This window comes from Sinocyclocheilus anshuiensis, unplaced genomic scaffold (assembly GCF_001515605.1).
Source record: "Sinocyclocheilus anshuiensis isolate Anshui unplaced genomic scaffold, SAMN03320099.WGS_v1.1 scaffold2168, whole genome shotgun sequence".
NCBI lineage: Eukaryota > Metazoa > Chordata > Actinopteri > Cypriniformes > Cyprinidae > Sinocyclocheilus > Sinocyclocheilus anshuiensis.
The window spans coordinates 168,685-183,384 of record NW_015546037.1 but is presented as its reverse complement, the minus strand read 5'-3'; the positions used below and the strand labels follow the sequence as shown (position 1 = coordinate 183,384).

Genomic DNA, 14,700 nt, shown 5'->3' with positions numbered 1-14,700 from the left:
CATCCATTTCTTCTTTAGTTTCTTTGTTAGTTTCTATCTGTCCATCCATCCATCCATCCATCCATTTCTTCTTTAGCTTCTTTGTTAGTTTCTATCTGTCCATCCATCCATCCATCCATCTATCGCTTCTTTGTTCATTTATGTCTGTTTATCCAGTTTTCTTCATTAGTTTCTTCATTAGTTTCCATCCATCCATACTTTCTTAGTTTTTGTTAGTTTCCATCCATCCATTATTTTTTCTTTAGTTTTTGTTAGTTTCTACCTGTCACCCCATCCATCCATCTATTGTTTATTTAATTTCGGTCTGTTCATCATTTTTTCTCCAACCATCCATTCATCCATCGTTTCTTCTGTAGTTTCTTTGTTAGTTTCCATCTGTTCATCCATTTCTTCTTTAGTTTCCTTGTTAGTTTCTATCTGTCCATCCATCCATTCATCCATTTCTTCTTTAGTTTCTTTGTTAGTTTCTATCTGTCCATCCATCCATCCATCCATTCACATACCTACCTGCCTACCTATCATTCCATCCATCCATCTTTCCATCCGTCCGTCCATCCATCCATCCATTGGTGTAAATGCAGGCAGGTAGGGGGCCGCAGGAGAGCTGCCACATTCTGCTCCCCCTCATTGACTCTCGCCGTGTAGTCCCCTGATGCAGGGGTCAGATGTGTTGTGTGTGTGTGTGATTCTGATCCGCTCAGGTGAATAAGGATGATGATCACCAACACCAGAAAAACGGATGCAGGGAAGTACGTGTGCGTGGGAACCAACATGATGGGGGAACGAGAGAGCGAGATCGCAGAGTTGACCGTTCTCGGTATGTTTTCGATATATTTTTGCTTTAATTTATGCATTTCAATATATGACATGTCTGATTCTCATGTCTAATCTGCCTTCTTCAAGATGCACATGTGTTTATATAATCAGGTTCCCATATAGGTTTGTTTGACCTTTGACATTTAATCCTCATATTTATGACTTCTCATATTTTCTTTCTGACAGATACGAGGAGGAAAACTGATGATCACCAACACCAGAAAAACGGATGCAGGGAAGTACGTGTGTGTGGGAACCAACATGATGGGGGAACGGGAGAGCGAGATCGCAGAGTTGACTGTTCTCGGTACGTTTTCGATATATTCCTGCTTTAATATATGTATTTCGATATTCTCAGATACTCCGGCACATGATCTGCCTTCTTTACGACGCACATGTGTTTATATAATCAGGTTCCCACACAAACCTCTGGTGCATTCGATTGTGGAAACGCATGCAGATGGATTCACTTAAACACACACACACGTCGTATGAAGTGTTTGTTTATGGGCAGAGCAGGGGAGAGCCCAGCTGTTTAGAGTTTGTGTGCTTAGCTGTAGGAAGACTCCAGCATGTCATTGACCCTGTTTAGGAGACATGGCCCCATTATCCTCAGTCTGCCGTGAAACAAATACCAGCTCACACTTCACACACCCCTTCATTCACACATACACACAAAAATATACATTCATCTGTCATCCAACACCTTAACATATCAGTTTACACTACCCAACATCAGAGCTGTGACCTTTGACCTTCCCTCCTTAATCCCTGCAACACAGCCGTCCTCTTCTCCATCACTGTCAACCTCATTATTCAGTGTCTGCTGGCATATGTACACATTACAGGAGAAAGTCACCAGCCATATTATGTCAAGTCAAGTTTACTGTCATTCTCAGTATAGACCAAGTGTAAGAAATAGAGTTAAATGTAATTCCTCCAAAAACACTTCCAGAAATCTCAGCAGATTTCATTTAAAGTGGCAATAGAATCACAAAACACAATGCTGAAAAATAAGGACTGTTTTCGAACAGCTTGCCATAGGTCATTCTGAAAGTCCCGCCCCCAACTCAAGCCATTGGTTGAGCCATTGTTGATATGTTAATACATTTCTGAGATAGCAACCTGTGAATTACTGACTTACAGTAGAATCTGTATTAAGGTGACATGGAAGCAACTATAAAAAAATGACTCCCCTTAAAAGACTCATTTCTCATTTACTTCTGCTAATTTTCATAAATGTGTCAGCCATTTTCATGAATGACTCAATTTAATTTAATGAATCAGTGTTATTTTAGTTTTATTTGTATACAATGATAGAATTTATTCTATGTATTTATTTTATTCAAATTATTATTTAAATGGGTTTTTATTTATATGTTTTCAGTTTTCATTTTAATTGTAGTTTAAGTTGTAAGTGCACAAAGCAAGCGATTTTTGAAAAATGCTTTTGACCGAGTACCAAAACAAACTTGTAGCCAATCAGCAGTAAGGGACGTGTCTACTCATGCTGGGGACGAGAGAGCGCTCAGTGCACTGGACGGACATTAGCCGAGCGACAGAAAGATAGAGATGGCGGATAAAAAACAAAAGAGGAAAACGTCTGCGGAACAAAAGAAGGCTTACGATAAGGCAAGAAGTAGGACCCGTGTAAATATCGGATCAGCTTTCCAGCGCTGGAGAGAGCTTAAGGAGCGGGAAGGCCTGCGATCGGACGCCGAGGTTGTTTTGTTTCTTCTCGATAGGTGAGTAACACCGTGTCTACACCGGACGCGACAGTTGTCTCGCCGCGCCACAACAGTCTGTCTACACTGGACGCGACAAAGCGACCATTGAAAATCATTTGAAATTTGTGTCAATACGTCATTAGAACGTAAATAGAACGCAGCAGCAGTATTCTGTCGGGGATTTGTCGTGTCGTGTCGTGTCGTGTCGCGTCGCGTCGCGCCGTGCCGCGCTGCATCCAGTGTAGACAGCATCACTGATTATAATGAGTTCTATAGTATTTTGTCATGCCGCACCGCACTGCTCGCGTCCGGTGTAGACACGGTGTAACATTGGTTTTGCTTTGTTTCACAGAACTAACCGTTGCCTGGGTTGCGTACGTATGTGTGGGGCGGAGCTATCAAAATAGGGGCGAGACCCTTTTGGGGTAGGGGCGCGTTTGTTTTGGTGGTTTGAAATGTCAGCATTGGCTATCAGAAATCACTTACCCCACCTTTAAATAATCGAAAACGATTATTTTAATACTATTTTTAATAGTTTTAGTTAACAATAACACTGATAGCAGTTGTAGCTAGCCCACATTATATGCAAAGTAATATAAATGGAAAGTATAATAAAAACAACATGGACTAAAAAAAAAATCAATGGGTACATTACAAGTGATCGATAAACATGAATTAACTGCTGTGATACAGTAAATGTGCCTTTAAGGAACTGTAGTGCTGTTTCCTCATATCAGTGGGTTAGATCATCTTAATCTGAACAGATTCAATCATATCCTAACATCAAAGTTATATAATCTTAATAAATAAATCAGAGAGGAAGCTTTCTTTAGGATTAGCTGCATGAACGTTTAGGCTAAAACAAGAAGTCAGAGTTCAAGCTGAAACCATAGGTGAACTGTTTGTTTGAGGAAATCTACTAAAACTAGCTGTTATGAAGAAGAAAGATGAGAATGAGTAAAAATAGATGGATAGATATAGTTCACTGTAAGTTCATAAGTAGCCAATCAGATCAGAGAAGGGAATATCTCATAGGGAAGACTGGGAAACGTGTATTACATAATAAGCTGCGTGTTTGTGTGCAGAGAGGCCCAGTTTCTTACGAAAGCCGAGCAGTCAGTCTGTTCTGGTGGACCAGAGTGTGGAGTTCAGATGTGAAGCTCAAGGAGACCCCGTGCCCACCATCCGCTGGAGGAAAGAGGACGGAGATCTTCCCAAGGGAAGGTATGAGTGAGAAAGCTTCTGGTTAGTTTATATTAAGAACAATAAAATGGGAGTGGGAAATGGCCAGAAAGACATCATCTTGTTTGTGTATCATCATCTTCTCAGGCATGAGATCTGGGAGGACCACATGCTCAAACTGAAGAGACTGACCTCAGGAGACGCCGGTACTTACACCTGTCAGGCGGAGAACATGATGGGGAAGACGGAGGCCAGCGCCACCCTCACCGTCCACGGTAAGAACACACAAACACACGCTGTCACTCATCTCACGCTGCTTGACAAACTGCTTCGATCCTGCAGCCACTTATCTATAATTTGAAGTAACGAATGCCCTCGGTGGGCGGGAGATTGTGTGTGTGCTTTGACCAGCTGTTAGTTTTCAGACAAACGTTTGCTGCTTTGACAGCTTGTCAGGTAGCTTTGTCCGACTGGATGCTGCATCATTTTGAATATTCCTTACCATTTTTTCCCTAGCTGTTGGAAACTCTTTTTTTTTTCTCTCTCTCTCTGTATCCTGTGAGTGAAACAGGATTATTTCTGTCATTTTTCTGAAGCATCATTTCCACCACATCTCAAATGATTTGTTGTGTTTGATAACACCCTGTGGTGGAAATTACATTTTAATGTGAAAAATGGGTGATATCTTCATCTTTCTTAGGTTTTTGGAAACTTGAGTGGAAATGATTCAGTTGACGTTTAACTTGATTTTTATTTACTTTTGTCACTAATCGCAATTCATATTTTATCTCAAGCTTGCTCCTCACTTTTGTTTTCTTAGTAACCAAGTATTTTAAAATATAATAATATAATTTTTTTTTTAAGTTTGTTGTGGTGGAAATGATACTACAACTAAGATAGTTATTATTTGTGGAATATTCGATTTTTTTATTTACAATAAATATATGAATATTGAATTGGTTTGTTTACTTTGCTCTTTTGTTTATAATAGCATAATTTTTAAAATAATGCTAATATTAATTTATTTATTTAACATAAATATTTACAATAAATATATGAATATTGAATTGGTTTGTTTACTTTGCTCTTTTGTTTATAATAGCATAATTTTTAAAATAATGCTAATATTAATTTATTTATTTAACAAAAATATTTACAATAAATATATGAATATTGAATTGGTTTGTTTACTTTGCTCTTTTGTTTATAATAGCATAACTTTTAAAATAATTATAATAATAATAATCATTTATTTATTTATTTATTTAACAAAAATAAATATTTACAATAAATATATGAATATTGAACTGGTTTGTTTACTTTGCTCTTTTGTTTATAATAGCATAATTTTTTAAAATAATGATAATAATAATAATGATTATTATTTATTTATTTAACAAAAATAAATATTTACAATAAATATATGAATATTGAATTGGTTTGTTTACTTTGCTCTTTTGTTTATAATAGCATAGTTAAAAAAAAAAAATAATAATAATAATAATAATTTTTTTATTTATTTAACAAAAAGAAAAATCTGAAATATTTAGTTATAATAATTTATTTGATATTTACAATTATTTATAATTTAGTCATAATTGATTTTTTTTTAAATAATTAGTTAATAAAAACAAGGTTTAGTTGTAGAAACACCCATATATCAGAACACACACATTTTACTTATGTATTCATGTTGGCCCCTTGAGTGAATTTCACACTCTTGAAGGCTCAACTCTTTAGAGAACAATGTGCACATTGTGTTGTGACACCCCTGAGCAGTTTCCTCCATCTCCTCCTCTCTCATTCCCTGCTTCGCTTATTGCTTTTACTGGTTTTTACTGCTTACAGAAATTGCTGAATTATTATATTACATGTGTGTTTAGCGGGCCAGCAACATTGGAACCAGACTTCTAAACACGTCTGCTTCAATAATCAGTCTGTCCAGTGAAGGGGCTTATTACTAAACTTGTCTTTGGCACAGCATTGCTTTTCAGATGCCAAGAAATGAGATTCCTCAAACATTCAAACTGATGAGTTCTATTAGAGCATGTCTTTTGTGTGACTAGAGTTTTGAGAGAATTACATGGGCTGTGTTTCAAAACCTTGTGATCTTCCTACTTTCGGGTATCATAGATGCATTTGAAGAGTCAAACGATTCATCAAATGGTTCAAGATTTTAAAAGCTGTCTAGGTGTGCAGCTCACTAGGATTTGAGACGCAGTCGAATGCGCACAAACACACACAATCTCTGAGATAAGTCATTCAGAATCAGAGTCGGTTCTCTGTTAAAAAGCCATGGAAAGATATGTTGGATACAAACGAGGCCTCTCTCAGCTGGCGATTTAGTCATTAGTACTGATGTATTTGAGGAAAGTGCTAGAATGCCATGCGAGTCCCAGGAGTAGCTGTGTTAATGGGCCATGGAAACCAAGTAGAGTGGGATCCGCTGCCACTGCCAAAAGAGCAAACGGGCCGTCCAAGTCGAGTTCTCTTTACCCAGCTGTTCTCAAATATACCGCTTTCCCTCATTTCTCACCCATCTCATAGGATCGACTCCAAATGGCCCGAGTTATTGCATTAAAGTTAAAGTTAAATTCGACCTATTTACTGAGCTTGCTTAACAAATGTTCTTGGTTTATTGTGCACGATTCATCAGTGGTTTCTTTGCATAATCTTCCATTAAGATTTAATTTTCACCCTACTTTATTCCAACTAAATAGTAGGTTTCATTTGGAAATATGTCACTTTACAGATGCTTTGTAAATGCCATTTCATGTCGTTTTCAACTTTTTAAAACTGTGTACTGGAGAGTGAGGATTTTTATACAAATTATGCAAAATTGCTGCAGAATTTGTATTTCTTTTACAGTTAGAGTGTTTAATTTCCATGCATCACACTCTCAAAATAAAGGTGCCACAGAAGAACCACCTTTGGTTCCCTTTCAATCAGCAGTTTTTCTTAGTGTAAAGAACATTTTAGTAATCTAAAGAACCTTTTGTGCAATGGAAAGCTTCCATGAATTTTAAAGCTTCTTCATGGGACCATCAATGCCAATAAAGAACATTTTTAGGAGTGCAGCGGAAACAAATAAAATTATAAAAAGTGAAAAAGTGATTGTGACATGTGGCCAAGTATGGTAACCCATACTCGGAATTAGTGCTCTGCATTTATCCCATCCTAAGTGCACGCACACAGCAGTGAACACACACACCGTGAACACACACCCGGAGCAGTGTGAATGAAAAAAATAAAACTATTTGAAAATATTAAAATAATTGTCTGCCAATATTCAGACAAACAGATAGTCACGCCCCTAAACTCATGCCATTTTTGGTAAAAAAAAATGACACACTGCAGCTTTTAAAGGGCCAGACCCCAGCTTACATTTTCCACCTAATAAAATCTTTGGCCAGACCAGAAGAATAAAACCTCCATTCATACCTCATGACTGATAGAATTGTTTCTTTGTGTGGTTTCTGCCATATATTTCAGCTCATGATATATTTACAACGTGTGTGTGCTTGCCACACCTTATGTTTTGTGTATGTTTTTGTGTTTTATTCTCATAAATACATCACTGCACTGATTTTGTTCTGTAAGCATATCCTGTCATTTTTGCTTCATGTCATGTGCGGTTTATTTGCGCATCTATCACATCTGTGTTTTATCGTGCTTCTATTTTTTTCTTTCCTCTTTCAGTTGTGTCTGGTAAGTTGCAAATGTCACCCGTCACCATTTATGCTGCATTGACAGCAACAGGAAGTTGTCAGAACCACCATCCATCCACCTTCAATCCTCCCACCAATCAGCACGCTTGTCTGGGTTGTCACCGGCAACAGTGACAGCACAGCAGGCCTGGGTAAAACTAATGCTCGCTCGGAGCGTACAAGGTAACGTCAAAATCGCCTCATTTTATTCTCACTTAGTTGAAAATTCTTCCTTTGTTCCTCCGGATGCATTACGGCAGTGTGTGATTTGACAGGTGTAAGATTGGTTTAGTGCTGTGGTGTATGTGGCGCTCGGGGTCATACTTTGTGTCACATATTATGAAAATATTCATCCTTATTACAAGCTGAAATGGCTCCGTGCTGTTACGGACGCAGAAGTCGAGTTCGCGTCGGAAATCACGAGACGGAGTTTGTTATTAAGATGCATGAAAAACCTGCATCCCACACGACGCCGGTGCCATTAAAGTGTGTCAGCACGGGACAGATGGCCCAAATTCATCCCCCATCTCCATGTAAATTTTATTGCTTTGTGCCCTTGCCCATGCAAATGAAGCCGTTTTTTTACTGCGTCTACATCTGTTTTTATGTTTCGGCATACCTGCACATCCGTCCATTAAACAGCAGTATGACTCTTCTTTTATCGCCTGCTGTTAATGTGATGCTGAAGGGTTGAGCTCTGTCAGTCTCCAGTGTATTTATCGTATACGCAAGAAATTCGGCTGATGTCAAAGACCCCCTGAAATCAAAATGACAGATTTGCTTGTAGAGGCTGAAATGCCCTTATAAAATTCAGTCTTTCTCTTCTAGGACCAAAAATATGAATGACTACAGTGATCTATAAAAAAACAAGAATGTCACGGCTGAATCTGTGACGTAAACTAAAGATTATTGACCCGACTTCCTGTTTTAATAAAAGATATTTCAACAGGAAAGAACAATATGCTCATCAAGTAATTTCATAGCATTGTGTAAAGAAATGTTAAGATAGAAATGTTGACACAGACGTAGATAGAAAATAATGGATATTTAAAAATGTTAATATGTATGTACTATATTTAAATACTAAAATATTTATATATTCACTACTGTTTTTTTTTAAAGAAATTAATACTTTTATTCATCAAGGGTGCATTAAATTGATTAAAAAAACTGTAAAGACATTGATGATGCTACAAAAGATTTCTATTTCAAATAAATGCTGTTCTTTTGACTTTTCTGTTTGTCAACGAATTCTGGAAAAAAAACAACTATCAGTTTTTCCACAGAAATATTGTTGTTTTCAACATTGATAATAATAAGAAAGGTTTCTTGAACACCAAATCAGCACATTAGAGTGATTTGTAAAGGATCATGTGACACTGAAGACTGGAATAATGATGCTGAAAATTCAGCTTTGCATCACAGGAATAAATTACATTTTGAAATATTTTCAAATAGAAAGTAGGTACTAGGTACCAGGTGTTAGAAAGATTATTTAATGAAATGCAAATACATATTTTAGAAAATAAACACTGCACATCTGCTTTTAAACCATCAAGCTCCATAGACTTCCACTGTAAGTGCATAAATGTAAATATGTTTTTGTTTTTTACATACTAAGAGTCAAAATGAATTGATCTTTGGTAATTGATTTGTTTAACTCATATTCCTGCAGTTCCTCCTGTGTTCGTGGTGCGACCCAGGAATCAAGTGGTCGGGATGGGCCGCACTCTGACCTTTCAATGCGAAGCCACAGGAAGTCCTCAGCCTGCCATATTTTGGCAGAAAGAAGGCAGTCAGGTGAGAATGTTTGTGGGGTTTTTCTTTCACTTGTGGTATGAAGATGCATTTCCTGAGCACACTTTTACAGTAACATATAAAATGCATGGCACTCTTCCCCATTAAAGTCGTCAGATTTATGAGACTGGTAGATTTATAAGGCCATCTGCACATTTACACACATCTAATGGGCTCTGTAATACTCCACACCTCTAACACACCTCAAGTCATCTTGGGTTGGTCAGTAACACTCATCGCACACTCGGGAATTCAGGCACACCGTGCCAATAGTTAGTGTGAACGTGCAAGTCCTGACAAGATGTATATTTCTCACACACTGAATATTCTTGCAGTAATTAGTGTTTATGTTTTTATATTTTTATTATCAGATTCTAACTCTATTCATAGATCTTTTTCCTCTTTCCCCTCTCCAGAACCTTCTGTTCTCCTCTCAACCTCCTCCTCCCTCCAGTCGATTCTCTGTCTCTCAGACGGGTGATCTGACCATCACAGCGGTGGAGCGTTCGGACGGAGGCTACTACAGCTGTCAGGCTCTGAACATCGCTGGCAGTGTGATCACCAAAGCCCTGCTGGAGGTTACAGACGGTGAGATGGACGCACTCAACACAGATGAAGCCTTAGTTTTTGCTACTCAGTTTAGGGGAAGTTACTCCCCAAAATTTTATTTTGAATAATTTAATTTAATTTAATTTAATTTAATTTAATTTAATTTAATTTAATTTAATTTAATTTTTAATGAAATATTTTACATTGATTGCAATATACTGTTTAATTATATTGCAATTAATTGCTCCGTTTGGCACTGCAAATGACTTACTCATTATATTACTTATGGATTTATTTGTAAAACAAATATGAACCTTTTCTAGATGGGCATTATAAAGATAAACATTGCATTTTCTGTCGTTACTCATAGACAGTGGTGGAAAGAGTACTGAAAAAATATACTCAAGTAAAAGTACCATTACCTTCCAAAACTTCCAGCAGCCATGATAAACAGTTGGCGGTTAAAATTTTCTATGCACAATTTGATTTGACGAAAGTCACGAGACCTATTACTCTCTATCCAATCACGTTGATGGATAAAAAATAAAATTAAAATAAGCATGTAACGACCACAAACGGAGGAAAATAGCGGAGTAAAAGTACCGATACATCACTTAAAATGTACTCAAGTAAAAGTAAAAGTACACAATTTTTAAACTACTCAAAAAAGAACAATTACTGATAAAAACTACTTAATTACTGTAACGTGAGTATTTGTAATTCGTTACTTCACACCCCTGCTCATAGATTTCTGGCTATTAGTTTCATGTAACCATGTCAAAAGTTTTGACAATACAGCACAATACAGCTCAGGTGTTTTTCTGCCAGGATGCAATTAATTTTACTTAATCACATTTTGCTATTGTAATATTCTTTTTTGTAAATATCACAAATAATGTAAGTGATGAAGTCACCCATGAGTAACCCTGAATGATTCGCTGACCGAAAGAGTCTGACCCGGCAGTGAGTTTGAGACTGTTTCTTGAATCCTTTTGACTGAATCATTAAAAAGAATCAGTTTATAAGAGTCATTTGTTGGCTAAATCAGCCAAAACAGCTTGTGCTGTTCATTTTTGCATGCGACACGCACTGTATAAAGGCAAAACGTTGTTAAATATTTGTGGCTGGACATAAAATTTAGGTTTAAAATCATATTCAATGCAAATAACAGTATTTTATAGAAAATACACACATTACTCCAACACTGATTACTCCGTATGTTCAAATAGTCAATAAGACACTTCAACTGAATAGTGACAGTTTGGCAGTTCTCTCTCATCCAACATAATCTCCTGTGAGTGCCATCCTTAAAAAAACACCAACGCAAGACAAAGAGAGCGAATGTGAGGTAAAGAAAGAATAATAACAGTTATTTTAGCGCCGATCTGATCTCTGGCCTCGCTCTCACTGCGGGCATGGAGCGTAATTACAGGTCACCGCCATGATGATTCAGTAATTACAACAGCGGCGACGTGAGGACACAACCGTGCCTGAGCGAACGTGTCATGTGATACATAATTCATCCCTTTAATGGCCCTTACAAAAGTGTTGTAGGGCTTTGAAATGCACTGTAGTGGCATTTATGCAAATTGCAGCCGTATAAATGGCGGTAATGCTTCTAGCGGGGTCAAACACAATCAGATGGACATAAACATCGCAGCTTTTACTACAATCAGACCGGCCAGGTCCGCTGTGAGAGAGAGGAGGGCGGGGCGGGGGGCGATTGTGTTTGGGTGTGTTTTAGTGTGTGTGAGGGAGGTTCAGTGCTGCTGAAATGCTGCCGGTATTAATTGCTCGTCTCTAGTTTGGCTTCACTTGGCTACTGCTGGTGACTGATTAGAAAATTGCTTCCAGTTGAAAAAATTGGATTCCATCTCTATTTCTCTCTCTTTGGTTATTAAAACATGTACTCAGCTCGTTTGCTGCCAGACATTCCACTCTCACATGCTCTTTTTCCTTGGTTACATTTATTTTTATTCGCGTTCTTCGTTCTCTTTACCTCTGACCGTACACGCGCTCGCTTCTGTGGCTCTTAGAAAATGTGGAAGGATGTATTTTGGATTTCGGTTTGGAGTGCTGTAGTGTTTTATTATAGTTATTATAATGATATTAGACTCTGTCTTAAGACTCTGTGTCTCGTTCTGTCTCACTTTCTTCCTCTTTGTCTCATCCTGTCTTTCGGTCTCTCACTTTTAGTTTCTCTCTCTCTCTCTCTCTCTCTCTCTCTCTCTCTCTCTCTCTCTCTCTCTCATTCGTAAAACATGTACTCAGCTCGTTTGGTGCCAGGCATTCCTCTCTCACATGCTCTTTTTCCTTGGTTACATTTATTTTTATTCGCGTTCTTCGTTCTCTTTACCTCTGACCGTACACGCGCTCGCTTCTGTGGCTCTTAGAAAATGTGGAAGGATGTATTTTGGATTTCGGTTTGGAGTGCTGTAGTGTTTTATTATAGTTATTATAATGATATTAGACTCTGTCTTAAGACTCTGTGTCTCGTTCTGTCTCACTTTCTTCCTCTTTGTCTCATCCTGTCTTTCGGTCTCTCACTTTTAGTTTAATGCATTTTAGTGGCATTATAGATCATTTAGATTCATATCGCCAACTATTTTGCAGCTTAGCCGAATGCATGCATTCATTTTATTTTATTTTACTTTATACATATATTTATTTTGCAGACGCTAAGTGATTGCAGATGCTAATTGATACAACAAAGCGATTCATCTTAAAGTGATCCATTTTATTTATTTATTTTTATTTTGTTTTATTTTAAAAATAAAGACAAGAAAAGAGAAGAGAAAAATGTTAATATTTTTTAATTATTATGAGGACTAGAACAAGGCAATCACTGATCTTACATTTACATTTTAGTCATTTAGAAGACGCTTTTATCCAAATAGACTTAAAAATGAGGACAATAGAAGCAATCAAAATCAACTAAAGAGCAATAATATGTAACAGCTGTGATAAGTCTCAGTTAGCCTAACGCAGTATGCAAGTTTTTTTATATATATAAGAATAAATAGAATAGAAAAATAATAGGGAATGCTAGTGTTAGAGGGTCTTTTTTAAAATAAAAATAAAAGAATAGAAAAAGAATAGAGAATCCTAGCGTTAGAGGGTCATTTTTTTATAATAATTAAAAAAGAAAACAAATTGACAAAATAGAATTAAAATAGAGCGTTAGACTTAGAGGGTCAAATGAAGATGGAAGAGATGTGTTTTTAGCCGACTCAGCTGCTCGGCTCTGGTCTGAAAGTGGTTTTATTTTTATTTTATTTTACTTTTTATTTAATTATATGTTGTTTTTATTTTATTATTTTATTCTACTTTTTAATTAATTAATTGCAGAATTTATTAATGTATTTATTTTAGCAATAAATGTAAATAAAGTAATAAAAATGAAAGAAAATAATATGGTCTAGGTATTGTTAATATATTTAATAATGACATAATATACCATTAAATAACATTTGCAAACTAAATACAATAAACACTCAACATGATATTAATGAATAATAGGAATACAGTTATTTTGATAATGTTATTATGCTCCTATACTAAAGTGATTGGTTTCTCTCTCACAGTGATCTCAGACAGACCGCCACCCGTCGTCCGCCAGGGTCCCACCAACCAGACCGTGGCTGTGGATGGGACGGTGGTCCTGGGATGCCAAGCCACCGGCACGCCGACTCCCACCATCCTGTGGAGGAAAGACGGGGTCCTGGTGTCCACCCACGACTCTCGCCTCAAACAGCTGGACACAGGAGCCCTGCAGATCCGTTACGCCAAGGTACGGTGGCTCTGAGGGGTCAGAACCACATCAAAGCCTGACATATTTATTATGCAGATAAATGTACAGTAACAAAGGAACCTTTTCCTTTGGTGGATTTATAGCTTTGAAACTCCTCTCTGCCCCTCATGATGCATTAAAACGCTCACGTATGGAGGTTTGAGCATGTGCTCGTTTGCTGCACCAAACCAACTTGTTCTCGTAAAGTACTGTTTCCTTTGTTTGGTTTTCCTTAGTAACAGATTTTTATGGAATTTTCCATTCCAAACACACCGCACAGAACAACTATTTACAGGGAATCTTGAGCAGTTTTGTGCTGTGCCGCTCGTCTCAGACCCAACGACTCGCTTTCATTTTTATTAATATTTTATTCATGGAGGTTTCTGAATGCGGCAGGGTGGTTTATTGGATGCGGTTAGCTACTGTTTCTTTCTGCGCTGAAGTTGGCAGATCTTTTTTTGAGCTGTTAGCTGTTTTATTCCTGGATATCTGAGACAGCACTGCAGGATTCACTGACAGAATCAAAAATCACAGCTCCCTTTATAAAAATATTGTGTTGTGAATTCTTTTCACACACGTTTGGGTAACATTTCCACAGATTTACCACATACTAGTTGTTTGCGAGGGCATACATTTCATGAGAAAATAATCAAATGATTACCATGATAAAAATGTGGCTTTTAATTAGCACGTTTTGTTTATTATTTTATTTTATTAACATTATTAACTTTATTAGTTCATTAATGAGACTGGGTACTGAAAAGTATTTCATTACTTTAATAGCCGTAATTTAATTTTATTTAAAAAGTAATTTAAAAAGGAAAATAAATGTCATTTAAGGGGAAAACTTTTTTCGTTTTTTTTACCATTTTGACAATTATTTAGTTTTTCTTTAAACATAAAACTCACTAATTTTGTCAGATTTGTCTGAAAACACAACTTAATATGTCATTAATATTTAAAATAATATCATATCAAAACTAGACTAAAATACCATATTTTTAATGCAGTATTTATTTTTTTAAATAACAGTTTCAGTTTATTTTTTAGTTTTTTTTAGGTATATATATATATATATATATATATATATATATCACAGGCATTAAATTCTATGTGGAGCTGTCTCACAGGT

General features: G+C 36.7%; 1 protein-coding gene across 3 annotated transcripts in view; it reads left to right on the top strand.

Annotated features, from left to right (window-relative positions):
* robo1 (roundabout, axon guidance receptor, homolog 1 (Drosophila)) overlaps positions 1-14,700 on the top strand; it is a 335,500-nt gene that overhangs the window by 264,398 nt on the left and 56,402 nt on the right. For all 3 annotated transcript variants that reach the window (XM_016499990.1, XM_016499991.1, XM_016499992.1), the window contains 7 exons: positions 1,003-1,123; positions 3,629-3,767; positions 3,873-4,000; positions 7,425-7,433; positions 9,108-9,232; positions 9,646-9,817; positions 13,363-13,568. In XM_016499990.1, the coding sequence (XP_016355476.1) occupies positions 1,003-1,123; positions 3,629-3,767; positions 3,873-4,000; positions 7,425-7,433; positions 9,108-9,232; positions 9,646-9,817; positions 13,363-13,568 (900 nt within the window). The remainder of the gene's footprint in view (positions 1-1,002; positions 1,124-3,628; positions 3,768-3,872; positions 4,001-7,424; positions 7,434-9,107; positions 9,233-9,645; positions 9,818-13,362; positions 13,569-14,700) is intronic.